A 27,679-nucleotide genomic window follows, 5' to 3' on the forward strand; every position below is an offset into this window, starting at 1 on the left:
TAATGCCTAATCTGGCACCCTTTACTTATGCAAATTTAATCAGTGGACAAATTCTCTTCTCCCAGCAGCTGCACTAGCACAAACAACATCAAAGACTTTGTCAAAGTTGCTCCAAAACAACTCTGGGATCACTGAAATGCAAAATTTGGCCTCCGACTTCACATCACCAGCTAATCCCTCACGTGAGTAAGACTCCCAGAATCAGGTCCTTTGTTTCCATGAATTAGAGCCAACCACATAACTTGGGAACAGTCAAGCAAAGCAAGCGAGTGGGCTGAGCACAGTCAATCCTAACAAATTACAATAAGAAATGTATCACGCTGCCTGCTGTCAGGTGTAATTTATGTCATACCAGAGGGGTGACTGGAGAGCAGGTATAGGCAGGAACTGGTCATACCTATACTTGCTCCTGCTGGGCCTGATCTGGCAAGCTGCTGAGAGCTCTTCCCTCCCTCTGAAGTCAACGTGAACTGAGCTTATTCAGGACCTAACAGGATTGGGCCTCCTTTAAATACTACTGAAGGATAAACATGATTTAATGATTATTTTTCTATTTCCCTTTAGCATGTGACATCTGTGTATACATACCCTGATTTTATTTATACATGTGCTCATGATCTGTATGTGTCCTTAAACATACATGCATTTTATATATTACAAGCTAAAAGCCTGTTTGGGATTTCAGAGCACAGAGAAAGAAATAGAGATAGTAACACAAATAAGCAGGAAGATTATTCCCACAGCTTTCACTTTTAGTGAGTGCAAATTGTATTTTATGTGACACAAGCTAAGATTTAGCAAAGCATTTCAGCATATGCTTACATCTTTTGCTGAAACAGAAGCTACAGATTTGTTTAATTTCTTAGATCTGAAGTTTACAAGCTCGTGCTCAAACCAAGAGTTTAATACGCTGTCCAAAATAATCCAGGAAGCTCTGCATGTGGATGAGTATGGCCATGCCTCTGTATGTGGCCATGCATGTCATCTGTGAGCATAAGCTAAAAGTGCTCTGGCATTACTTCCAGATGTCTCACCCAGAACAGCTATCTCCTTCCTCCTGCATCTGCAAGAGACCCGGTTGCCTCTCTCATCCTGACCACTGCAAAGACAGCCTGCACCTCATGGAAGCAGCACACCAGGGCAGTGGGGCGCCATCAGGAGCTCCCAACATCCCCACTGAAACAGCTGCAACTTCTGCTTTGCTCTAACTGGGAATGAGAGCAGCCAGGCTCACAGGGGGGTAACCGACCAAGTCTATCATGCAGTGCTGCAGAAAGCCGAATGAAGAAGAAAAAAAAAAAAGTAAGGTTTGCTTCTAAACTTCAGTTGTACCCTCCACCCATAACGTATCAATATGTCCTATTGGTGCTGGTGAGGGTTTAATTTTTGCTATAGAAATGTATCTGATTACTAGTTAATCCTTCTGGTTCACAAGTCTAGTACTGTAAGCTCTTGCTCCAGTAAGAACTGAAGTTTGAGCAGGTAAAAAAGCATTCAAGCCTTACGAGATAACACTGCAATACAGACTTCATACAGTACACAACAAAACATCTGGCAGCACATGAGATCTGGTCAGTCACAGTTTTGTACTTCTACCTTAAATAAAAGCACAAAACCTGAGGGAATACACTTTCGGAATTTAGCAAAAAGGGAAAAAAAAAAGAGGTTTGAAACCAGTACCCTGTTCTCTCTGAATAAAATATATGAATTTATGTATATTTTCCTAAAACTTACATAACTGAAGTTTTTATTAAGCAAGTCTGATATAGGCATATTTTAAAAATAGTGTCAGCAGTGATATTTTAAACTGTGGAAACAGATGTGCTGTTCCATCACAACTGCTTGATCTTCTCTGTATTTTTTATACTATGAAGCCTTTGTCTGCTTCTCTGTTATAAATCTCTCCCCACTGAACAGATTTCTTCTCTGTGATCAAAGAACTACCACACAAACATCATTAAACAGAATCTGTCCTGAAAAATTATATTGTTTTGGCCTAACCATAAAATATAGGTACTTTAATAATTGTTTCTTTTCCATAGACAATGTTAGCAGCTACGTCTCCTTGGCATGAGATCACAGCTGTGTGCTTTATGACATCAGAGGGATTTCAAGGTGTCTCCATAAATGTCATTTATTGCTTGGGAACCTGCCAAATCTGTGCCAAAAAGAAACCTTAGTTCTTTTAAAGGAGAAATCTTCAAATACATTTATACCTTTATATGGGTTGTCTATACCAAAAAATAAAGTAACCTGTCTGTCTGTCCCTTTGTGGAAATACTGGCCATGAAGGTAGCAAAACCTCCAACATCTAAAGCTGCTGTCCTGAGCTCTGGTTTGCTTTTAAGTCCATAGTGCCTGCTTTAAGCAGTCTGACAGGCACCCTGATACTGCACAGCTACCTACAGCTTCTGATGGTCGCATACAAGGCTCTTAGCCTTCCGAAGAATGAACAGCCTGAATGACAAAAAGCTGAATCTCTTTATTGATCATAACTGTAAATCAAAATCAGGTGTGTCTTAATGCACTATTCCAATTAAAATGTTTCAACCCTGCAGTGATCCCTTCCATATTACCACTGCAGGCCTGATGCTGCCCAGCATGCCCCATCTGCCATAGTGCCCAGTACCCCACAGGACTGGGACCTGGGCAAGTAATAAAGAGACTGTCTCGTAAATACCAATATTTTCATGCCACCTCTGTTCATAATTTGACATATCCGGAGTCCCCACTGCAATATTGGCCAGAACCGAATCCCTCTTGCCAGGCACACCATTAACACGTTCAGCACTAATCATCTGCCCTTAACCACACAAACTCCATCTAATCTGTGGCTACAAGCACACAGAGCAGGTACACTGGCCACTGCCCACGGGACACACCTGCTGCCACAGAGGCACCAAGCTATGCCTGAGTTTAGGATTTCTGCTGGCCGACAGAAGCATCCATCAGTCCCTGTGTAACCGAGCTGTTCTGTTCTCCCAAAAGAAGGAAAATTAAAAGGTTTTTTTTCTACATCTGAAAGAACGAAGTCACTGCGTATAATTGGAAATAATCCAGGACAGGCACACCAACAGGTGCTTCACACGTAGCGCTACAGTGCTGAAGACGTTGAAAGAGAAAATGAATAGGCTCTCTAAATAATACATAAATTGTACAGGTGTTTTTTTCTATACAACCCCAGTGAAGTTAATGTATAAATCGGAAACTGAATTATTCATAAGTGGTGAATATATAATAAATCGTATTTCACACTGCAATGTTCCACACAGGTACATGCGTATTTCCATGCGATGAACAGAAAGAGGCAGAGAGCCTGAAAGCACAGAGGTCTTACCTGGAGTCCGGGTACTTCGTCAGGGTAGCCAGGCTGCTGGTGTACATGTGTCCTCCTACATCGATGTGCACAGGAGCATTCGACTTGGTGAGTTGAGCGGGGAGAGGAATTCCTTGAGCAGCCAGAGGAGAAACTGGGGACCGTGTTAGAGACAGACGGGACATGCTTCTTCCCTCCTGGAAACGGAGGACAAAAAAGAACAGTTTCTCTTAAATGTAGCAGTGTTTTGCCTTTATTTCCAGTGTGATCACAGATCTAATCAGATCATTTTTGCATCTGCCTGATCACATATTCAGCTAACAAATTATTGCCACCACTGTAATTAAGTGTATTTGCATCATTTTCTTCAAAGTACCAGAGGGGAAGAGAAAGATGCTTATTAGCAATAAGAAATCAAGAAAAAAAAATTTCAAGGTGTCAGCCTCAAGGGGCATAAAACAAACTGCAAAATTCTAATTAAAGGTCGCAGGCTTATGTGTTAGATGTGAAATATCCCCTGACAAACGAATAACCAATTTGTGAATTGGGATTCAGGGGTTTTTGCAAGTTTGTCTCAGTAACGAGACACCTCTAAATTAGTGACTTCCTCAGTACCTAAGGCATTTAGTTTATACATGTAGTAAATTTCACATCAAACTAAGATCAATTTTGTGTTTTATTTTCAATAATTGCAAAATAAATGGATAATTTTTAGTTAAGCCTTAATATTAGATATAAAGAACTAATAAGCTTTCAAACTGAATGCAATTAATACCCGGAAGCAGTGAAAACAGAAAGATACATAAACTGACCTGTGTTTTCATGACAAGAACCGTTAGAAATTACTACACAGCCTGGCACATGAAATTACAAATTCAACAACCCACCTAATGCTTACTGCACTAAAAACATTTGAAAACGAGTGAAATTACTGAATCGAGTCCAAAATCTTCAGCTGATGTACTAAGCAAAAAATACTTAAATGTTTTACACATGAAAAGGACTACCAAAGCAAAAGAAAAATCCTCAGTTCTCTTCAGGAGGAAAAGCACAGCTTATTCTGCATTAAACGTGTGTCTTAAAGCTAATTTCAGTTAAATCAGTACAGATAGCATACATGCCAAAGAGCAAAAAACCTTCCGTAAAAGATCATGAAAATGTCCATCCATTCTCCCCCTTATGGGTAAAGCAACATATGCAAAGCATTATAGCTGAAGACATTTCTGAATATAATCTAATTTTCTTGGTATTTTGTTTTGCAAGCATGCTACCAAACATCCAGACTCTTCCTTACATCTGACAAGCACTTTACATACAGCATTACAAAGTGAATTCCCGTTTCTCCCACGTTACTTTGACAATGTTTCTTAAAAATCTGAAGGTGGTCTCGCCTTTCTCTTAGCAGTAAGTATTTTGCACAAGGTGCCTGGCTACGCCACTCAACGAGCATACAATTAGCAACATTCTTCATAAAGCAAAAATAAAAATCTGAGCTATGCAGAAAGGAACTGAAAAAAACTAACACATCTGGACAGCTTCATAAAGTCATCACAACATCTCCATTTACTGCATTTCATCTAGTTTAGCTCCTAAGGATTTCCTGCATCTACAGCGCAGCAATACATCACCCCATTGTGAATCCACATCCTTTTCTCTTCGGAGGCAGAATGGACATCTGCACTGAACGCGAAGCAAATACCAACTCTGTCCTAGGACTTGTGTGTCAGTCGATGTGAAATTGGGCATTAACATTTTTACTACAGCACCACCTTCAAGGAAAGTGATTGAATCCTTTCATGACTGAAGATGTTGCTTGCTCGTTTCCCACAAGAGCCTGTTGTGGGCAAGCTGTACTAAATGCATCGTACAGTATACATAGGAGAACTAACTTTTAAAAACAACTTAGTATGCAAGTACCTGCAGTATTTTAGTGATGTGTTTACTAATCTGTGAGTGCCTCAGCTGTCTGCCAACACAAAGACTTTTTTTTCCTCTTACCAAAGAGCACTGCAAACTCATGTTCATTCTCTGCTCCTTCACTTAAATGAAAGGGTCAGGAGACACAGGCTGAATGTCAACCCTGTCTTTGTTCAGACCCTAACTATTATCACTAATGATAAAGGTACAGACCTTGCGCGGTATAGAGCTGCCTTAGAAAGACATCTCACGCAGTTTCACAAAACAAGTGCCTAATTAGGACTCATCTGTACCCCTTGTTACAATTTCCAAATGAAATCAAAGGGCTTCCAGTCCTCTGTAAATGAGTCTTGTATTTAACCATTTGTCTTGAAATACAGACTTCAGTTTTAAAATATGCAGAGATAGCTAAAGATCAAGTGATCTGAATCTATTTGTGCATATTTAAACACTGCTGCTATCTTAGGATTTTGTTTAATGTTAGTATACCAGTAAATTCCTTGATCTGTAAAGAGTCTGAGATTCTCAGTGAGGCCATACTCACACAGTAGATATTTAATTTATACTATTCACTGGAGGGACCTTTTGAACAATCCTCTGCTTTTGGCATCTCTCAGCTAGAGCATGTGTTGAAAAAACACTTAATTATAGAAAATCACTGGAAAGCTAAAATAGTTCTCAAACTTTTATGGCTTTTCATACTTACTGAGGATGCTACTGGCTTTTGGGGGGAGGGGAGGAGAAGGGGAATTAAAAGATGGGCTTTTCCCCTGCTTGGAGAGCATTGGCATTAAAAAAAGGAGCCCGCCGTGTTTATTAAAGTTGCGGAGTTCAGTCATTTTGTAGGAGCAAATTATCAAGGGCCATAATTGTTGAATACTGCGTTAAGGACATTGAAAAGACTCGTAGTGCTCCAACAAAATAAACATCCCGTATTTCTTAAGGTACCATAACCCTACTAATGACTCCTTCCTCTTCTTAATGTAAAACGCAGATAAAATTCATCACACCGAGTAATGCACTTATTTTATGCACAAAGCGAAATCCTAAATGTATTTATCCAGTGAAAGTCTTTATGCACATATTTTCTAATACTGATGTGAAAATTAAAACCTTAAGGGTAAATATTGCAGAAACACTAACAAACTTCATTTATTAAACCATGTAAAATAATCCCTGCACTTTAGTTGCCTACAACAGGATACAGCATCCCAACTAGTGGCACAGGCAATAACCCCGCTCTAATAAGTAACACAGGAACCTGCTGAAGGCAAAATCAATAGAGCCTGATTCCCAAATTATCTGAATATTTAGTTTTTCAAACATTACACACCAAGATCTTTCAGAGCCAGCTTATCTTTTTCTGCCTTTCTAAGCTAACTGCATAAGTACTGCTTGTAAAAACTATTTGCCCATGCAAAGTGAAATAATCACAATGCCATGCTCATTTACACACAAAATGATTTTGTGTCCCATTGTGCTCACAGTTGTTCAGCTCTCTAGGGGTGATTAAACTAGCTATGCTGCTACAGCTTGAGATGATTTCACTGAATCGTTTCTCCATGAAGTTGCTTCTTTGCTAAGCTGTTATTTTAACCATAAAAGGTAAACAGAAGGCAGTTGTAAGAGCTCCATTCAGCTCCGTGCCCAGGGCTATAACCCTAGGGCAGAGAATGCTGAAAGACTGCAGAATTTTCCAGGGTGTTGCCTTTCTTGCTCTAAAGCCTTCAGGAATACTGTTCATTTAATACACACTCTAGATGATACATTTCAGATCCTACTAAAAGAAAGACTTCAAAAGTGTAAGAACTTTTGGGCGGATGAAGCTTTCCCACCTCTGCACATAGCTCGGGGCCATGGTAACCAATACTGCTGTTGATGTTGGGAAAATACAGTAGAAATAAACTGCAGAGAGCAGAGCAGACAGATAGGGACAAGGGAGGTGAAAGGTTGCAGGAGAGAAGCAAGCAGCAGTCTGGAAGGGATAACAAGAAAAAAGGGGAAGGAATGAAAAAGGAGGCAGCTCCGAAGGAGGGACAAAGTTAAATCAAGGAGCAGGCACTTAAAAGACTACAGATGGGAAGCAAGGCTAATTAAGGATGTAAAGGCGCTTTGTTGCTAAAGTTTATTGTTGCCAGGATAAAAATTAATTGAAACTAATGCTGTTATTCACTCGGGCAGTTTAATTCCTTCGTGCGCGTTCGCGACGCCAGCCGAGGGCTGCAGGTTGAAGGCGCTGCCGCAGCCGGCTGGCTCCCCCCGGCCGCCGGAGCTGGGGGTGCCCCGGGACCGAGGCGGGGAGCAGGGGGCCGGGGGGCTCTCCCCGCCCTCCCCGCAGCCCCGACCTCGCCGGGGCAGAGCCCGAGGCCGCCCCGGGGCTGCGGGAGCGGGCGCCGAGGCCCCGGGAGCGGGCGCGGAGCCGGGGCCCGGCTCCGGCGGAGGGGCCGGGGCGCAGAGCGGGCGATTACCTTTGTCTCCATAAACACGCACGGCGACCGCTCGGGTCTGCCTCCAGAGCCCCTCGGAGACAATTGTTTACGGCGAGGAGCGAGCCTAAAGACAAAGAAGGGATGGGGTTACTGGCCGCCTCCGCCCGCCGGGGCTCGGCGATTCAAAGTCCGCAAACATTCGCGCACACACCTCCGCGCCGGCACCGTGACACAGCGGGTCGTGCCCAAAACTTTTCCGGGGGGGGGGGCAGAGGAGAGGGGGGGCTCCCTCTGGAGGTCTCCTCACCGAAAGGAAATAAAAAAGGGGGAGAAGAAGACGAGGCTTTCCGCTGTCCCCCCGACTCCCCATCCCCCGGCCCCGCGGAGACCTGCGGCCAGCACCGCGCCCGCCCGCGGGACTTGCGCCTGTGCCTGCCGCGGGCACCCCGTGCCCGAAGGGGAAATTCCCCCCCCCCCCGAAAAAAAAAAAATAAAAAAGCACAACATGGCGTCCTTTACTTATTCCCACATAACAAGAAAGGAGATGTCTTAGATGAACGCGAGGAAAAAGAAAAAAAAAAAAAAAAAAAAAAAAAAAACACGAATCCCCGCTCCTGTGCAAGCCCTGCGCAGCCAATGGTGGCGAGCATTAGCCCGGCTAACGCATTCATTTCGCAGAAGTGTGCCACATCGCATGCAGCAGCCCCGATGCAAACTATAGCCTAGAGTGGTTTGAAGTCTACCCCAGCCCGAGCCTTCCACTCTCACTGGCGCCAGAGTTTCATTCACAGCCCGCCCGCGGCTTCCAGGCGCAGCGTTCCCCATTGTCGCCCGCCTTCCCTTTGTGCCCGGCCGCCGCCCCCGCGCAAGCCCCGCGCAAACCCCGCGCAGCGCTGCCCCCCCCCCCCCCCCCTCCTCCCCTCGTACCGTGCGAGGGCGCGGAGCGAACCGCGCCGCCTCCGCCGCCGCGCCGGGGCCGGGCCGGCTTCAGAGCCGCGGCCGGGGGGGCGGCAGCGCGGGCAGCCCGGGCCGCGGGGCTCCGCCGGCGGTGCCCATGTCGGAGCGGAGCAAAACAAAACATACACGCACGGACACACGGCCACGCAGCGCTAGCGAAGCGGGGAGGCTCGCGAACGGCTCCTGTAGCTTTAAAAAAAAAAAAAAAAAAAAAAAAAAGGGAAAAAAAAAAAACGCCCCTCCGCTCGCTGCTCCTCGGAAGCCGAGTTAGTTGGGAGAAGAGGCAGTTTCCCAAAAAAAAAAAAAAAAAAAAAAAAAAAAAAAAGAGGGGGGGGAGAGAGAGGAGGAGAGGCGCGGTGCAGCGCGATGCGCAGCGCAGGAACGCACGGCGCGCCCCGGCCCGGCCCGGGCACCGCGGGAGCGGCCGCCGCGTTGCTTACCTTGAGCGGAGATCTGCGAGCCCCCCCTCGGCTTTTTGGGCTCGCTTGGGTTTGTGTGTGGCTGGGTTTAGGTTGGCTTTTTCTTTTTTTTTTCTCTCTCTTTTTTTTTTTTTCTTTTATTACTGTCTTTGCCGCTCGGATCCTGCTGTGATTATTGTGATTTTTAAAGCTGCTCTCTCCTCGCTCGCTCTCCCCCTCTCTGTTTTTTTTTTTTCCTTGCTTCTTTCTATTTATTTTGTCTGTGCGCGGATGTGTGTGTGTGTGCGAGGGGGGGAAAAAGCCTTTAAATGAAACTGCCGAGGCTGTTATGAGAAGAAAGGCAATAATCCCGTCTCTAAATAACAGAGGGAAGGGAGAAGAGGAGGAAAAAAAGCGAATTCTTGCTCAGGGCTTTGCAAACGCCTGCAGGGCAGAGGATTAGGCTACAATTAGCTCAGCCCTTTGCTCTCGCCCTAGCTAATTTTGCGATGAAAATTGGATATTTTCCCCTCCTTTTGGTGAAGGTCCCCACATTTATTCCCCCCCGACCCCCCCAATAAAATCAAACACAACCCCTTGACAACGGAATGGGGCCGGGAAGGCGGCGGGCGCCCCAACCCGAGCCCCCCGGCGCCGCCGCCGCCCGCGGAGCCCCTCGGGGCTTGGAGGGGGGGAAGGGGGGGCGCGGAGCTCCGCGCAAATCCCGCGCAGCCCCGCGCAGCCGGCCCGGCGCTGCCCGGGGATAACGGTCCGGGGCCGGGGAGGCTCGGGCTCGGGCCGCCGTCACGTCCTTCAGCAGACTTACTGGAGAGAAGAAGGAGGAAAAAAAAAGGGGGGGCGAAAGGGGGGGAAAAAGCTGATTTTAATCATTGTCATTTGGTCTGATGTAATATTTCCCCAGGCGTTTTCGACTAGGCATAAATTTTCGGCTCCCAAATAAGTAACGCAGGGCACGTTTCTCACATCTCTCGGCTCCTCGGTTACAATTAGGGTAGCACCCACTCTGCACTTGTTGATAAACTAGATCAAGTTCAAAAATAAATAATAAAAAATAAAATATATCAAAAAAAATACGGCGGGCCCCCAGCCCCCAGCGCCGCCGGGGCGCAGACGGGGGGTCCGGGCGGCGGGGGGGCCGCAATTATTGCCAGCCCTCGCTCCCCCCCGCCTGCCTCCCCCTCCCTTTCACCCTTTGCTAATGTCTCGCATTGTAAACGCCAAATTTCCTGTAGGCCATTAAAACCAAATGACGTCTATCGACATGCATTGTGCTATTGCGGAGCGCCCTGGCAGCCCGCCCCCGGCCAAAAGCGCCATTTCAATTAGAGCGCACGGCGCGATGGCGCGGGGCTCCGCGGGCGGCTCCGCGGGCGCGCAGCGCGCCCGGAGGGGACGGGGGCGGGCAAGCGACACCCCCCCCCTTCCTAAAAAAATCATATATATATATTATATACATTATGTTTTTTAAAGCAGAGCCCGCCCGCCTTCAACTTTCAGCTCCGGCCGTGTCCGCGCCTTTCCTCGAGTCCCCGCGGGGCTGCGCTCTGCTAAGGCGGAGAAACGGGGGGTGGGGGGGCTCCGCCGGGCTGCACCGCGGCCGCGGAAGGGGCGTCCCGTTGGCGGCGGGGCTGCAGCGCCTTCTAGCCGCCGAGCGCGGCCGCGCAGGGAGTTACGCAACGCTGCGCGGGGCCGCCCGGCTCGGGGCGGGGGCTGCGCGCCCCTCCGCGCACCCCCCGCGGGGCCCGGGGCCGCCCCGCCGCGGGGAAGGCAGGCGGGACCCCGCCGCGGGGAGCGGGGGTAAAGTTACCTTCCGTGGCAGGAATAAACAGAAAGTTTGCTCCTAAGGGTAGCTTGCTTTTTTTTTTTTTCTTTTTTTCTTTTTTCCTTTTTTTTTTTTTTTTTTTTTTTTTTTTCTCGAGTACAAACTACAGGAGAAGAGGGAAATTTTCTCATTAAAGTTACATCCCTGCAGTTAGTTCAATTACTTGATATATGCAGAAGATGTTGTAAATTTAAAGATTTAAATAGCTTACAAAGATGCCGGAGGCTCCATCAGTTAATTTCCTTAATTTATGGATTTTTAGCTGAGCTTCTGAAATGAAAAGGAGAATGAGAACTAGGTCAGCAGAGAGATTTGCATCCAGAACAGACTACAATTTGTTTTCCTTGACCATCCCACCGGCCCAGGTGTGATCCTTCGCCAGGGTCACCGTCCCACCTCTGACCTGTGGGCTGTGACTCTCTGCAAGCGAGCGGCACAGGAGGCTGGATTTTATCCCGCAGTGACCTCCGAGCACAAGCGTGCCCCCAGACAGCTGCCTCACCTCCTCACCTGACCAGGCTGCAGCCTGAGCGGCCTCATCTCCCAAATCTCTGCTCAACAAGTGGAGGACGGGGAGGACGAGATCCACTGAGGCTCGGTGACCTGGCACATGGCCCCAGCCGTGCTCAGTGTTTCTGTAGGGGCGCAGGCAACTCTTTGGGAGGACTTGGCTACTATGTTCTGCTGTGAACTACTGACTGCTAAATAAATAAATAGGAGAATCTTGAGCAGCAAGCAGAGCATCATAGAAATAGGATGCTTCTGCGCTGAGGCAAAGCAAAGAGGAAAGAGAGGACCTAAAAATATTGCACTGAGAAAAAGTAGAAATTGTTTCCTGACTCATCCCAGCACATCTGCGACAGGTACCATTTAATTGTGCCGCACGGTAATGGGATGCGTGGCTAATAAAGATTTGTTGTGTTTGCTTGCAGACCAAAGTGAAGACTTAGGAGCACTTGGGATGAAAGAGGCACGCGCGTGGTACGTAGCTTGTGCAGGATTGTTTTTACAGTATCTAGAAAAGAACAATGTACTTGGGAGCTTTGATTTTTTTCTTGCCTAGCTTAATGCCAAGGATAATAAAAGTGCGCATTATAGCTCTATATGCACTCACTCTTTTCTTTCTTCTCACTCAAGTGTGCGAATGCCTTTCTGTTGTTGTATTTCAATATGTATGAATATATACATATGAATTAATACTTAAAAGATTGATACAAACTAAACAGTTTTAGGAAGCAACATTGCAATACGATTAGTATTGGCGTTCGTGATTTAACATTTCTTTTCCCACTAGATGAAGTTTCTAAGATTTGCAAGGTACATGTCAAGGACGGGTATATAAATGGATTTTTATTTATTCACAACTCCAAGACTAATTGCTTCTCTTTGCCTGAAGGCCAAGAGATTGGTTTTAATATGACACTTCAAAAGTATTCATAGAACTACAGAGATACTAAGTGTCATTGTTTAAGAGAGAAATCTCGCTATGCTACTTGTGACCCTGAAAATAAAATCTTCCACTTCATTTTGAATCCTAATGTTGTTTTCCAGAGTTTCACTTGGAGCTCAACTATTAAGAAGTGTACAAAGGAAAATATTAACTAGTGTGTAGCGAAAAAAAGAAGAAATACTGTTAGAAGTGAACATACATAACTTATTTTCTCAACAACTCTATTATCCTCCTTATAAAGCAGTACAAAATTTATAACAGAAGATTCCTGAGCATGATTGTATGATATTATAACGAACAGTGCTAAGTTATAACTCATCATGGTGTTTTAAAACTTCTTGGCTAAATGCCCAGCATGTGTTTATTAAGATACTAAATACTTCAAAATAAATACTTTGGATTTTTTTCTTATCAGCAGTTTGTATTCTGTGTAAATGCTTAAAACCTGAATTGGGCAGAACCACTCCATAATGTGTGGTTGTTGTTCTTTTTTTATCTAATTATTACGGAGCTCATTTCAACTTTTTTAATGAACAGATCAAAAATTTCCTGACAGTCTTAAGACTCTGTGAAATAGAAGTCCAAAAAGAACCCCATGTAATTTTTCTCTGTTTTTTGGTGTTTTCCAAAACTATTGCCTTGTGTATTTTTTAGTGAACAGAAGATGACAGGATCACAAAAAGATACAAATTTAAAGGAATAGAAATTTCCTAGATTTCAAAAAAATGTTACAAATGCATTTCTAATTACATACAAAGTAAAGATCAGGTTTAATTCTATTGTCTGTGTGAAAGAAGGTATTGTGAACTGAAAAATAACATCAATCTCTTCTACACCATGATGTACGAATTAGCGTAACGACTTCCAGTCTGTACTGCTCTTCAAGGGCCTGTATGAATTTATTTTGGTAGACCTCATTCTTTCTTAGTGCTTTTTCTTTTCCATGTGTGTCATAACTTGAGGTTTGAGCCTGACTTCAGGACTTCTCTTGTTACATATCTGAACCTGAGGTTGTTTCTGGCTTCTCGGTGGTGAGAACTAACTGCAAAAACTGAAGGAAGAAATCCCCAGACTGCCTGGTCCTCTCTGAAACACCTCACGCCCCAGTGGGCATTTCATATAAGAAAGTCTATCATCGAATGGAATGTTTAAAGCAGGTTTAATTAGTTTTTTGTTCCGTTAAAAGAAAGGAATCTACGTCTATATGTAGACTAATATTTTTCCCAATCACAGTTAAGGCACAGCTGTATTCTAGATGGAGTTTTACTTGGGGGGCAAAGATTTGAGTAAGACATAGGTGCCTCAGAAGTAGTTGCTGGACACTCCAGTGTGCCTTCAGTCAGCAAAGCCTATGTGATTTTTTTGCCTTCAGTGAGGATTCATGGATGTGACTGCCTTTAGGCTGGTTTCCTGGAGGGAGAAGACTGACTGCAGAAACATGGGGAGAAACACATCTGAGCGCAGAGCAGGCACACCACGGGTCCTGTGACTAGCACCATCACCTCCCCTAGCGAAAATGAGATAGAAGCAGAGGTGTGGAAGGCTGATGTTACAAATGCGTTGAGCTGGCGGGAAAGGTTTGTTCTTGTGAGAAACCTGAAAATATTAAGCACCTTGAAGTACCAACACTTGCCACAGTCGGTTGACATATAGCAAAGAAAAAAAAAGGGAAGAATTAAGGACATCTCCCAGTTGAAGCCAGCTGCAGTGCCAGTCATTCTGCAGTGGAAATTTGACCCAGGATTTGCTAATTTAGACAAGAAATTGTTTTGTAGGCAGATAAGGAATTTCCTGGGAGCAGAAAGCATGACCATGCAGAGAACAAAATCTGATCATTAGGCACTCACCAAGTCTTGTCACTCTTTTCCCTTGAATGTTCCTCTATTCTTTTCAAGAGACGGATTGCCGCTGTGTGAATTTACAAACCATTACTTTATTGACTAAATACATACGGTCTGTTTTTGAGGCTATCCATTATCCAGTGCCTAACTCATGACAACAGTGTGATATAAGGAAATAATCTACACTGGACTGCCAAGATGAAATACCCTGTCAGGAAATACAGGATAGAAGAGGTCTGCCTGTCTCCTCTGCTTCTGACTGTTATAAGCCAAAAACAGTTCCTCAAATTAAATTTACTTAATGAAGATGTCCCATGTTAGCTCTCAGCATGGTATTTCTCAGTTTGTTGTGTTCTCTCACTCATGGTCTTAAACAGTTACAGTATCAAGGAATATTTTTAACCTGCTTAAGTAACTTACATGGCATTCATTTTTAGCTACTTATTAAATAAAGCTTATCCATATTAAATACATCACGGAGAGGAAAAAACTTTTTTATGGTTGAGTGTAATCCATTCATTGGTTTTTGGAGACACACAGTACTCTGTAGCATGTCACAAATCCACATGGTGTCCCTGAGAGCTTGATTTTTGCATATGGATCGCTGACTTAGCTGAACGATGTATAAAATTCTGTGTAGCCAGGCAGCTCCCAACAGAATACACTTCTAAGGGAGGTTATATGCATAGCTTCTTCCAGCAAAGGTCTGGAATAAGTTACACTGCAAAAATACCACTTAACTGAATGCAGAGAATAAAGAAAAGAGCCATAATGCCCCTTTTGGATCATATCACGTTCTGTTCTTAGGATATCTTAGGATATACATGCACATCTAGAATCACAGGTAGGTTGCTCTTATTTACAGAGCAGAATTTCAGCCCTCTTTTTCTTTGGCAAATAATAGACTGAGGGGTCTGGATCTTGCACGGCTGGGACAGAATCTGAGAGAGCAGTAGCTCAACAGAGCACAATGCTGACATGAGAATGGAAGAAAGCTGAGCAAATTCTTTCAGATACGGAGACTCCCTGTGATTCCAGAAAGGGACAGAGTAATCAAGGGAAGATCAGGGAAAGTCTGATGTCAGTAACAGGGAAGAAAATGTTCTTAAACACTGCAGTTTCAGACCAGCTCTAAGTGAAAGGATGTACAAGCTGTTGTGATCCACAGACAGCAGTCTGAGTAGACGGATAAATTCTCTTGGGAGGCAAGGGATTGACTTCTTGGCCACTAAAACAGAACACAAACTTAACAGCACATGGAGAATGAATGAAGCACACTTTTGTGTCACAAAACATCTAACAGAAAAAGCACAGCTGTGTGGAGGAAACTGAAAAAAAAATAATTCAGGGTCATGAAATTTATCTGTTAAATGAAATGAGTAGTGGAGTTTGTGGGGCTAAGGCTAACTTGCAAATTAGGACACACCTCAGAAAAACAAACAAACAAACAAAACTAATTCCTGATAATAGTCAATACAAAAAGGCAGCAGTAGCAGTGTTCTGGTTTAGGATTCCTACTGCTGCAACACAGAAAAACTTGGGGCTGACAGCAGTTTTGAACAATGTTTTTTTCAGGTCTATCTACATTGTGGTGCTGCTGCAGCACAGCTCCAGTTTTCATCCCAGCATCCTAACCCCGTGATGGTCATCCCTGCCCACCTGCAATGTGGGTGGGCTCAGCTGGAGCATTTCCACCACACACCGTGGTGGGAACGTGCTCCTACCGAGAGGGTGATGCACGGCAGTGTTGTTCTTCCTGGCCTGCTTAGGCGCTGCTGGGGATGAGATTTTAGCTGCAGCCCGGATGCCTTTGTTTTAGCACAAAGAAGATGAGGGCTCTGAACCTGGACAGCTGAGCAGAGCCTATCCAAATCCCGTTATGCCAGAGACCCTTGGAAGGGAGGCAGTATGTCAGACATATGGTTGCAACATGCTGTGCTCCAGCCATCCTCAGCTAGCGTATGGTCTCCTGAGTACCATTGCCAGCTGGGCTCTAATTTACACTGGGCCTGAGAATCAGGGACCTTAACAGTCTCCCTGATGGTCTCTTCTCCTTTGCTTCACTGATTTTAGATATGCAGATATTCAGAGCCTTTCATTCCTCCTGCCTGGCATCCTTTGAGGCAGACACAGGGGCATACACTTCTTTACTTGAAACCATGCATTTGGTTGAAAAACAGAGACAAATATTCTGTGAGAGGAAAATTTCAGAATCCAGACCGTAAATTCTTTAATACCAATGGTATCACTTCAGATGTGGTGCAGGTATGTGAAGTTAATAAAACAGATGTCTCCAAAAAGTCTGATATAGAAACAGCATTGCCAAGTAGTGGAAATCATACTTATCTGTTCTAACCAACATGTGCTGCAGCATCATTTTTCATGGATCTGTGCTCTTAACTCTTTAAACATTGGATTAGTTCACATTTCTGTCATGGATTTCTTCTCAGAGAGAAGAAGAGATTACCTTTCTTTGTGCTGGAGTAAACTCTTTAAATAAGAAGCACATTTCTCATCATGAAATACGCATTGAAGGAAATGGTGCATAGAGGAGAGAATAACCAAATTCTTTGCTAAACCCTTGTTTAACCTTTAGTTTAAGTGTTCTATTATAATCACACAGTTTTTGCCACCTTGTAGTCAAAGTTTTCAGTTGGAAAGGTTATTAAAGGAAGTTAATTTTAGATTGTAATATCCAGCTTTTATTTGCAATTAGCCTTTGTGGGAATTTCAGAAGGAACCTGTAAACAGATTAGCCTCAATACAGTTTGAAATAAAAATGATTTAATGATACTGGACCCTGCATATTGCCCTTCTCAAAGTAATTTATAGCAACGATTAATACAGTTACGGTTTTGGCCAGTTTTGGAATATTATACTCATTCTGCTTTATGCAAAGGTCTGTTACCTGTGTTTAATATGTTTGTAAAGTATTATTTAGTCAAGTATTTTGGTGTCAAGACATCCTCTTGGAAAAGAAGTGCAGGTAAATTTTCAGACATATGATTTTCCTTGCTGAATGAAGGTAATCGAGAAGCCCTAGCATCAAGCAGTGTCTCACATTAATCCCTTGTTTCTGAACACACTGCATTATCCATAACATAGGAGACCCACCTTGTTCAGAAATGAACCTCTTCCTGGAGTTTATTTTCAGCCCACCTACTTTTCCTCATAAGATTATCCCAAGTTGTGACTGACCAAGGAACTGCTGGTGACTAACTACCTGTCAGTGGAGCCACCAGAAACTGGTGGTTCAGCAGCAGAAGGATAAATTAACTGAACTGGTGGAAATAGTCAACATCACGCTGCCCAAGGCCATGAAATCCCAGCTATGTAACTATGACCGTACAAGCCCTTCTTTTTGCTGCTTTTCTACCCAATTCTTGCACCTTATTTCAGATTACTTTGGGAATTTGGAGCAGTAAAGTGTTTTCCTGTATTTCTATGTGCGCCCAGCATACTGGGAACCTGTTTCTTACCTGGACTCCAGCACTCAACACCCGACCGCTGACAAAAGCCATGTCATCAGCTCCGGTGGGGTTGTTAAACGATGGGGGATAGTGTAAGGATTACACTTGGGTCTGCGCGAGGATCCCATACTGCTTCTGCATTCTCTGCCTTTAGGAGTTTCACTGTTCAGTCACAGGCCTGAAATTCAAATGCAGACTTTTTCCCCTGTGGGCCAGATATTTACTTGCTTTTCAAAAGCATCTACATTCATATTCCCAGAATGGCAGGGTGTTTCGACTGTGAAAAGGGCACTTCTTCCAAGAGGATTAAAGGTTCTTCTTTCATGCATCCAAGGAGGGAAAAAGCCTGGCGGTAGCTGCTGTGGTGCTGAGGGGAGAGACAGGAATGGGGCTCTTCTTTCTCCTCACCCTGCATTTGTTGGGGCCATTAGGAAATCTGTTTGGCTTTGGGGAAAAATGACTGGAGGCCACTCTTACAGGGAACTTCAGTAGCAGTGTCCCTTCCTTGTCTCCCCTTTGGCTTGCCAGATGTGTTTCGCCCTTCATATCCTCAACTGAAGGCTGCCACCTGCGTGGTCCTGCTCCTCAGCGCTGCCACGTTAGGATAGCCAGTCCCCGTTTCTCTTGTTGTGCCACATGAAACTAAAAATACCAGCCCCACTGGAGTTACTGCTACATTAAAGATGTAAGTGAAATAAAAATCACTTTTGGAGCTTTTTATTTTTTATTTAATTTTTAATTAATCTTAATTAATTTGAATTTCGAAGCGATCTGAAAAATAGCTTTAAATGAATATATATATATATATATATATATATATATATATTTCGTTTTTCATTTCCAGTGCTGAGAGCATGAATAATGCAGGACAAACGGTGCTCTCGGTAGGGCAGCAGTCAGGACTTTGTGTGGATCAGGTGGGGGCAACCGAAGGGCCGAGAGGGCTGGGCGCTCGGCATTGCTGTGCAGGAGAGAGAACCGGCCCTGGGACAGCCATGGGCTCCTTGTCCCCGTGGGGATGCCGGGCACGACGGGGCCGGGAGGCCGCGATCAAGGCTGTGGTGACGGCGCCCTCGGCCTCCCTCCCGCTGCCCGCCTCAGCCCGGCGCCGCCGCCTCAGCCCGGCGCAGCGGCCTTCCCGCCACCCGCCGTTGCCGTGGCAACCGGCGGCTGCTCCCGAGGGGGGCGACAGCAAAATGGCGCCCCCGGGCTTGAGGGGCCAGGGCCCGAGGGCCGGGGTCTGGCACGCCGAGGGGGTCCCCGCGGGGCCCGCCCGCTGTGGGGCCGGGCGGTGCCTCCCTCGGGGCTGGCTGACAGAGTGGGGCCCGGCCGCTGGGCGGAGGCAGGTGGGCGGGAGGGGGCTCCAGGCGTGCCGCTCGGCGGAGGGAAGGGCTGCCGGTGTGGGCAGGGGCTGGGAGCCGTGAGGGGCGTCTGGGGAGCCGCCAGGAGAGCGCGCTCCTCAGGGAGGCAGGAGGTGGTGGTGCTTCTAATTAACGCCCCTGTGGTAGGCTAATCCGCGTGAGGTGCTCTCAGGGGGACTGCGGCAACCAAGGTGTATTTTAGGGCTCAGTTAATTAAAAGTTACTTGTCAATCTGTCTAGGTCCTGGGTTGCACTGAGAGAAACTGCTGTTGCGGCTCCCTTTACCTCAGGAGGAAGCACACTGTAGTTAACGCGGTTACAGCACTGTTTTGGCTACCCTCCTGTAGAGGTAGGTAGCTTCTCAGCTTTTTCTCAGCTTCTCACAGGAAGGTGAGCTTCTCAACTTATCCTCACAGGGCACCAAGTGCTGGTTCTCCTCCTGCTGCCAGCCAGGCTGCTGCCTGCTTGTAGCCCTCAGGTGGAAGAGCCCCTTCTGAGACCCTTGGGGTCTCTCTCTGCCTGACTCTTACGCATAAATAAGTATAGAAGTATACACATGTATATATATGTGTGTATGGGATGTTATTTTTGGAGTGAACTTGTCTTTTGAGGTTGATAACAAGGGAGCAGGTCTCCTGACAAACTAAATTTGAAGGCAATAATCGAAGTTGGATTCGGTAGGTATGGTGACTGAATAAATCAAGCCATCTAAATATCTGTAAACTCCAGAGTTTCACGCTGCATTGCAAAGCATGGCAAGCTTTTCTCAACTGTTGAGTTCTTTTTTTTTTTTTTTTTTTTGACCAAGGAGTAGTGTACCAACAGTGCTGACACTTGTCTTCCCAGAAATAGATGTTTAATCAAAGTGTTTGAATCTCTAAATCAGATTGCTGTTTCTTAAATGCTTTGTGGCCTATACAAAGTACCGAGTAGCAAATTAAATGTTGTTTGATGAAGAGAAATACTCCATTCCTAGGATAGAAAGTACACAGTATAGGGAATTACTATTCAGTTCTAAGAAAATGTTGGAGTAAACTCCTTAAATAGGAAAATAAACACTTAATATTTTGCTTTAATCAAAAAATGTTCCAACCACTGCTCTATGCGGAGGTTTTTGTGCCTCTCTTTTATAAATGAAAAAAAAAAAAAGTAGTTGGAGGCCATGGCATCGTTTTCCTAATGATACCCAAAAAAGCTTGCCAATCTGCAGGTGACGTTCAGAATTAAAACAAGATCTTTGAGCATTTTGGAGGAAAAGGATTATTGAATCATGTGAGATTACTTTCTGGTTTTCTGAGAACAGTAACTGTTTTAAACAAAACAAAAAACACTAGAGTACTTCTACTTTATTTCACAAATGTTTATTATGAAGGTTCTCTCTGACTATGCAAGGTAATTGTTTTTAGGTACTTAGTAGATGGTCGAAAAAAAATGTAAGGGGCTTATTTATCAAAACTCTTCTGTATGAAGATAGTTTTGGTGCTTTTGTCATACTTTTAGTCTGTATGCTGCATAGAACAATTTTGTGAAAAACGCTGATAGTGCCATACTACAGGATAGAGAAGTTTTGTGAAAATGCTACTGTTATCAGGGACAACCACTTGCCTTTGCATGGCTTGCAAATTCTGATCCTCTTACAGATCTGATGATTGTTTTAACATGGCCAAAAGCAAGTAAGAAAACAAAAACCTGATGGTATTTCACAGTGGAGTTAGCAGAGAACAGCACTTGTGGTGTTCTAGGACTCCTATTTTTCATCTGCTCCCAGCTTGAAAAACATAATATTAGTTCAAGAGCATATACAGGACTGTGGTTAACTGTTTACTAGACAAATTGAAATGTCACAGGCTGCATAAAAGAGTATTTGATCCGTTGTGGAGCAATTAGGAAAGCAATAATTTCAGGACCAAAGCTCCCAGTTCATTCACAGCAGAGCTGCTCCAGCTAGGACATAGGCAGCTTTTAATAGGAAGTAATGGGGTGGTGGAAGAAAACCCGTACTTGTCTCTTTACAGGGGAGAATTACAGCATCCTTGCTGTACAAATAACAGCACTTAACTATTTGGTTAGCGTTGTTGTCGTGAACCCATGTCCTTATTGCAACTTAAAACACTTAATTGTAATTCCTCCCATGAATACTTAATGGAGCTATACTTCAGATTGGCTTTGGTCTTCCCTGCTTATGTGGATATCTGGTGATCTAGTGGATATTTTTTTCCTCAAATTTAGAACCAACTACCGGTCTCTGTTCACCTACAGTGAACTTGGCCATGCAATTTAATGCTTTTTCTTTGTGCCTCATAGTTAGTTATGCTAATGGAGTAATAACTGTGATATTTAATGTTTACAGTGTTAATAGGAAAACATAGTAGCTGTGGTTTATTGTACTGGAGGTTCTTAGTATGTTATTTATAGATCTAAAACCTACAAGATATGATATAAAAGACTTCAATATGAAAAATGTAACATTTCTGAGCAGACAGTGAGAAAATTGCCTTTTAGAGGTCAAAACTCCCAATGCCTCTGGCAACATGGCCTTGATGTCATTTGACAGGGTGGAAACACAGCCCTTCATGGGAATAAACAGCCAATACCTGCATGATTCATTTTGTTAGGAGGGTTCTCCCATTGTTGCTAGGCAATATTTGCTAGGTGGAGTTTAAAAAAAAAAGCCAAAAACCAAAAAAAGAAACCCTAAGCCAACTGCTGTTTCCTCAGATAAAATACTTCTGTAAGTTGCCTTACTGTTGGGGTTCATTTTGTTTGTTTGTTTTGATAAGGTGGTAATTTCTCCTTTCTGCAGAATTAACGAGAAGCAGTGACTGAATCCCTGTAGATGCCTTCCCCTGTGAGAGGCAGGGAAGGAAAGAGGTGGGAAAGGGTTGTCACCTGGTGAGCGGAAGGATTCCTTTTTATCTTCCTCCTTCTGTACTTAGAGCTGTCTGTATGGAAATGCTCATCGGTTTTGTGATGTGCAATTCTTACAGAAGAAGCATGGCAGAGACCAGCAGACATTCATTTGAAATGATTTTCATTCTCTGCATTCTGGAATGGACTTGAAAGCAGGTCTCAGAGGCAACTTGTATGTACCAGTTTGTCTTACATATTTATTTATGACAGACTTGAATCTTCGGGATGGTATTCTATCAAGTGACATACTCACTCAGTGTGATGTGTGTCTAAAAATAGGTCATTGTCTAAGGACAGGGAAGAAATTGTATAAATTCATCAAACTAAACCATTGCAGTCTAGTATGATAGCACAGTGAAGCTGAAGTAATTCTGTGTTTGAAATAAACTTTCTAAGGATTATTTTTCTAGAATAATATATTAGCATTATATATATCAAAACAGGAGAAGGCTGATTGCAGACTGTAAGATATCTAATGTTAGTGGGTTACTCCTGGCACAGCAGTTTGGAAATTGTTCTCAAAGTAGAACAAATGAGAGGTCATACCAGAACATAACAGTATTGGACCAAACTTTACTCTCATAGTTAAAATACCCTTGAGTTCAAATAATTCATTTCTGATAGGTTAAATCATACCATAAAGCATTTATTTAATGTGGGATTTAGGTGTTTTGGCTGGAAAATAATGTTCCTTTTGTGTGCATTTGGCCAATGTGAATGGATTTTTCTCCCCTCTAGAGTAAGTAATGACATACTTGAAAAATAAAACCACGAAGAAAGGCACTGTTTAAAAACATGACATATGGAAAGGAATTCTTGTTCCCTTAAATAACCTGTTGATGTGTAACAATGTGTATTTTTGGACTCTAAGAGTTATTCAGATTTTTCTGGTTATGACAATGTAAGCACTACTATTTAAATGAGGCCTGTAAACATAGTTGCACAAAGCAGCACGCGTTCTGTTGCTTAACTGCCGTGTTTTTACTGCCAATCAACTGGAGGGACTGATATTTAGTGAAGGATCCTCTGTGGAAGTGGTCAGTAAGGGCACTAATATATCTATGTTATGTGATAGGGTTTGAAGTTACCAGTACAGGAGTAGGCAAGAAATAAAGGAGAAGTGTGACATCTGGTGGAAAGATAGCATCAGGAAGGAAAGATCTGTGAATGATAAACAGACTTTTGAGGGAGAGAGGGAGGGGGGCTTAAAAGTGGGTTGTGTGATGTGTGGAGCAGTATGTATACCACTGCTGGAGACTGAGATCATCTCCAGTGCATAACCTCACCCACTCATATCACAATCATATGGCATTTTCCACTTAAGCATGGGTCCTATTGCCTTTGGATAGTACTGGTTTTCCTGTATTTTTCTTCTATTTTAATGTTGGCATCTTATTTGCTAGGACAATACATTCTAAGAGTTGTGTATCACTGTTGACAGTGACATTTCCATTATTTGGGGACAAACTCCCATCTGCAAATTTTTGCCTGCTTGCTCACAAATAACGCTTCTTGGGAACTAGCCAACTCTTGCAGGGAAACCATATAGTGATTATCTGACAAATCTGGCATTTCAGCCTTCCAGTTCCATCTGGGTCAGTCCTGACAATGAGATGGGAGAGACCCAGCTGAGGTGGTTGGCTTCTTCTTGGTCTGCCACACCGGGCATGTAACAGCACCATGAGTGAATAACATGCTCCTTCAGGTAACCAGATTGCTGGAGTCACAAGCTGGGGCATACACATCAACTGTGATGTTTTAGTACCATGATGAGTAAAATGCATTGTTTACTCTGAAGAGTGAACTGTTCTGCTGTGCTAGCAGAACTGCAGTGCATTAGTCACAGTTCTTATTGATATTCTAAATGAGTCCAAGTGGAAGGACTTGGGGAAAGAGGTTGCTGGTACATTCTGTGCCATTTAGTTTAGTTCAGTGTTGAGCTGTGCCTCTCCGGTCTACCTCTTCCTCGTGAGAATGGCAATAATTACACTTTTCTGTGTGTTTGAAGTAGGTTGTGTAGGCACACTCATAGTTGTGAAACCACATCAATTAAAAGCAGTTAAACTCTGTTACTGTGCTGTCATATGAAGACTGGACGTAGGCCAAGCTTCAGTCTCTTCCTGAGACGCTTGGTTTATGTTTGTTTTATCTTGGGGGGAGGGAACAAGGCTGTGTTTTCCCTCAGGGAACCTAGTTACATCCGTTAGTAGCTTTCAGATTACTGTAGGGGTATGTAAATATAGGAATAGTCCTATTAAAGAGGAGCAGTTACTCTAGTTTAATTGTCTTGACATCCCAAATGAGCGACACAAGGTTTAGTGAAGTTGAAGCCTGATTATTTTAAGAACTCTCTAGATCTAGCCTAAAAATCAAACCAGAAGTCTTGGGGGGAGAGGAGGAGTAAGGGAAGGGTTTCTTGAGAATCTGTTGCAAAAATTTTCTGATAGAACTGAAGTTAGTGAAAGCTGGATATGAAACTTGCTTATGGAACTATACCACTGGATGCCACTGTTGCTTCATGGAATGTCATACTAAAATAACATTGGCTCTGCTTATTTGAAAATAGCTGCTTTTCAATTACTCTTCTTAGTTCTTTCTTTATTACTTGAATCTCTTTTCATATCAAAGGAAAGGAGAAATCATGCCCCACGTATTCTCTCCAGCAACATGGTGATACGGTTCCCGTATCTAGAAGTGACAGCTTGTCATAAGGAAGAAAAAGGAATGACAAAGTTTTCTTTTTTCCCCCCTTCCTTCTAAGGTAAAATCTTCTTGAAAAGAAGAAAGGTTCAGATGAAAGAGCAGCCAATTTTCCTTGCAACTAAATTCCTTCTCTCTGGCTCTGAATCTTGTATTAATCACACCTAGATTTGGACACTGAGACTTTATTCCCATTTTTATGTCATCGCAGAGAGCAGGGCAGAGGGTCATTCTTGCAAATACATGTTTATTTCCTTTCCAAAGTGTAGGGCATTTTGTACTTGTGTTTTTTGCTGGTTAGAATTTCTTTCTCCTTGGGGGAAGTGGGGAGGGTGAAAGTCATCAGGTAAATCTTTAATGGCTGTGTGTTTTCACAGGTTCACTGCTAATCAACTGATTAACAACTCTTGGTCTTTTCTCTATGTCATACAGTGTTTCTTATTTTTTTGTTCTTTTTATTGAAACACACCCATACATTTTTTAAATGAAAAGCAATCAATATCCAAAAATCTGAACCCCAGTTCTCAGGTTTCTGTGTTTTTTTTTTTGTGTGTTTTTTTTTTTTTTTCCTTTCTTTTTTTTTTTTTTGGTATTTTGTGCACCTAATTCCAATGGGAGAAGAAAAATATATAAGAAAACTGAGATACTTAAGCTTTTTCTGTCATCATGGTGGTATGTGCAGTGTACTAGCATGGCTTCTTCAGAGACGGGGACCACCTTCTGCTGTGTGCCTCCTCTGTTGGGTAAGCCCTAAATGTTAGTGGTGCCATAAAGTGCTAGCCTAATTAATGACAGTAGAAATAGGGAGGAAAAGCAAGCACAATGGGAATGATGTGTTGAGATGGCTCTGAAGGAAAAAGACAATAACCATGTAGCCCTGAGAAAGCACGTTTATTCTGTCTCTGCAAGCTGGGCGGGAGAAGGCAGACAGCAGGGCTTCAGCCCCGAGGCCTTGGCAGTGCCATGGAAACGGCACAGGAGCACCACATCCCTCCGGCGCTCCGGGCCTCGTGGCTCTGCTGCGGATTTAGAGGCAGCAGCACCCACGCAACCTGTGTGGGGATGCAGGAAGGGGAAGGTTAAAACGCGTGTTTGCTCTGCTGCTTCACATCTGGCTTGTAAGGAAAATTGAGGGAGAGGGGAAGGAACAAGTAAATGTACTAAGTTTATTGTCAGAGATGGAATAGCAGCTGCAGCACAATCTACTCCACTGGATGTCTGACAGCCAGAATGGTTTAATTACGCCACTGTTCAGTGATAATTCTTTTTCTCTGGAACCTGGGCTGAAGTTTTGCCTTGATTAGACTTTGTAATCAAAGTTTTCCAGTGGTCGGGACTGAATGCTGCTTTTTACGTTGTTGGAGGTACCGAAGGGAAGCCTGCCAGCAGAGCTGCTACTGCTGTTGATGCCACAAAATTGTAGCGGTGACCCAGATAACATTGAGACTGACACAGTAAGTTACAGTGTCAGGAGAAATAAATGTCTCCCACAGCCCCTCACAGAGCTCCAGCTGTGCTGTGGTACCTGCCCTTAAGCCCAATCTACCCAAGAAACTGACCCACTGCTGACAGTCTGGGGCTGCCTGGGCTTTGCTCAATTAGGAGCTAGTTGTATATGTGCATTCAGAAAATGCACAGTGCTTATAGGTATTTGGAAGGTAGGGTTATTTAAGGTGCTTTTTAAAGGACCTCTGCAAAATGGTTGACTGGGCTTTGCCATATGTATTAGGAATTCCTGGTGGTCATCTAAATATGACAGCTCTCTGGAGAGCAATTTTGTGTTCTATCCCCTCATCCACCACCTTCTGCCCAGTTTTTCTTTGTCCTATACCTGAGAGGGGGCTATTGTTCAAATCATGCTGGGTTTCTTCTCCATCCTGTCATCCTCCTTAACGAGGATCTCTTCTCTGTCCTGAAACCACAAGTTCTCCTTCATATTATGCCATACAAAAAGAAGGTTCTCCCTATTCTCATTGGCCTGCATCAAGAGTGATTTCATTGCTGCAGGGTACCATGTGGTAATGCTGTGGCTTGATGTTGTGGGCTTGCTCAAACTTGAGATATGTGAGGCACTGCAAGATAGAAGAGGTGGACATTTTCTGCTTCTGACTTGGGTATCTTTGGACGACATTCTAAAAAGAATATTGCTGTGAGAAAAATAACTAAATGAAGTTTGACTGTTATTCGTGAAGGCCTGGGCTCTTATATTTAATGTGTAAACTGGTAAAAAAGCAAGTAAGGTAGAATAGTAAGTTATTCAATCTTGGGTATTGAGACATTGCTGTGGGGTTAGCAAGCTACATAGCATACATGTACAGGGAAGCCAGAGAAGGGTTAAAAACAAGTGTTTCACTTGTATGCCATGTAACCTGTCTGCTGCCTCTTCATTCCCAGAGTTTTTCAGCCCATGTCACTTCTAGAGTGACTGGATGCAGAAGGCTGCAGCTGAGCACTGCTCCCTGGCTTCCCTGACTTGTGTGTGTATGGAGAGATCAGAAATTCATGCTTACATGCTTCTGCAGTCTTGAGTTCCTTTTGAGTATTCCTTAAGTGTTGAAAATTCAGTCCCTAATGCATCAAGAACTTCTTGAAGATTAAAAAATCATTGATTTGTAGCTGTGCCTATTTTTGTGTACTGGGAAGCTTAACATCTATCTATCTATAAACCCCGGTGCCAGAAATGGCAAATAAATGTTCTATATCTCTTACAGGAAGCAATAGACAAAGAGCAAATGTGTTTTGGAGCAGAGGTTGCGAGTGTTTCTCCATGCCACAGGCATTGTCAGAGTTGTGCATATGGCTCTGTATGTGTGTTCATAGCCATAAATCCGTACAAAGCAGAAGCCAATTGGTTTTACCCTATGTAAGCCTCCACTTGCTTATTTATTTGAAAGCAGCAACTCATTCTTTTTTCTTTATTTGTAACCTTCACAACTTAATGTTTTTATAAATCTTAAAGGTGACATCTTCACAAGGTAGTTCTTCTCTCTGCAGTCCTTCCATGTCTTTCATCCTGCTGCAGCATGTTAAGAAAGTGTCAATGTGTTTGCAGCCCCCTCTTTTATTGGGGGTGGTTTTTGTAAACTT

General features: G+C 43.7%; 1 protein-coding gene and 2 long non-coding RNA genes across 14 annotated transcripts in view; 2 read left to right on the forward strand and 1 right to left on the reverse strand.

Moving 5' to 3' along the window:
* Positions 1 to 3,407, forward strand: part of LOC140003524 (uncharacterized) — a 28,983-nt gene extending 25,576 nt beyond the window's left edge. Inside the window, exons 10-12 of the long non-coding RNA XR_011812339.1 lie at positions 66 to 182; positions 1,026 to 1,302; positions 3,273 to 3,407. This is a non-coding gene — a long non-coding RNA (uncharacterized lncRNA). The remainder of the gene's footprint in view (positions 1 to 65; positions 183 to 1,025; positions 1,303 to 3,272) is intronic.
* The window catches only part of KCTD15 (potassium channel tetramerization domain containing 15), a 54,657-nt gene extending 36,398 nt beyond the window's left edge, over positions 1 to 18,259 (reverse strand). Inside the window, exons 1-3 of one of the 7 annotated variants that reach the window (XM_027466958.3) lie at positions 9,060 to 9,197; positions 7,702 to 7,786; positions 3,338 to 3,513 (exon numbers count right to left, since the gene is read on the reverse strand). In XM_027466958.3, coding sequence (XP_027322759.1) covers positions 3,338 to 3,513; positions 7,702 to 7,713 — 188 coding nt within the window. In that variant the 5' untranslated portion in view covers positions 7,714 to 7,786; positions 9,060 to 9,197. Of the gene's footprint in view, positions 1 to 3,337; positions 3,514 to 7,701; positions 7,787 to 8,405; positions 8,554 to 8,589; positions 8,822 to 9,059; positions 9,198 to 17,630 lie in introns of those variants that run through there. The other 6 variants (XM_027466957.3, XM_027466959.3, XM_072043967.1 and 3 more) reach the window with 6 other exon arrangements.
* A 727-nt stretch (positions 18,260 to 18,986) lies between these two features.
* The window catches only part of LOC106017239 (uncharacterized), a 49,102-nt gene continuing 40,409 nt past the window's right edge, over positions 18,987 to 27,679 (forward strand). For 3 of the 6 annotated variants that reach the window (XR_011812347.1, XR_011812349.1, XR_011812348.1), the window contains exons 1-2: positions 18,987 to 19,125; positions 19,223 to 19,331. This is a non-coding gene — a long non-coding RNA (uncharacterized lncRNA). The remainder of the gene's footprint in view (positions 19,126 to 19,222; positions 19,332 to 27,679) is intronic. The other 3 variants (XR_011812346.1, XR_011812344.1, XR_011812345.1) reach the window with 1 other exon arrangement.

The sequence above is a fragment of the Anas platyrhynchos genome, chromosome 12 (assembly GCF_047663525.1).
Source record: "Anas platyrhynchos isolate ZD024472 breed Pekin duck chromosome 12, IASCAAS_PekinDuck_T2T, whole genome shotgun sequence".
NCBI lineage: Eukaryota > Metazoa > Chordata > Aves > Anseriformes > Anatidae > Anas > Anas platyrhynchos.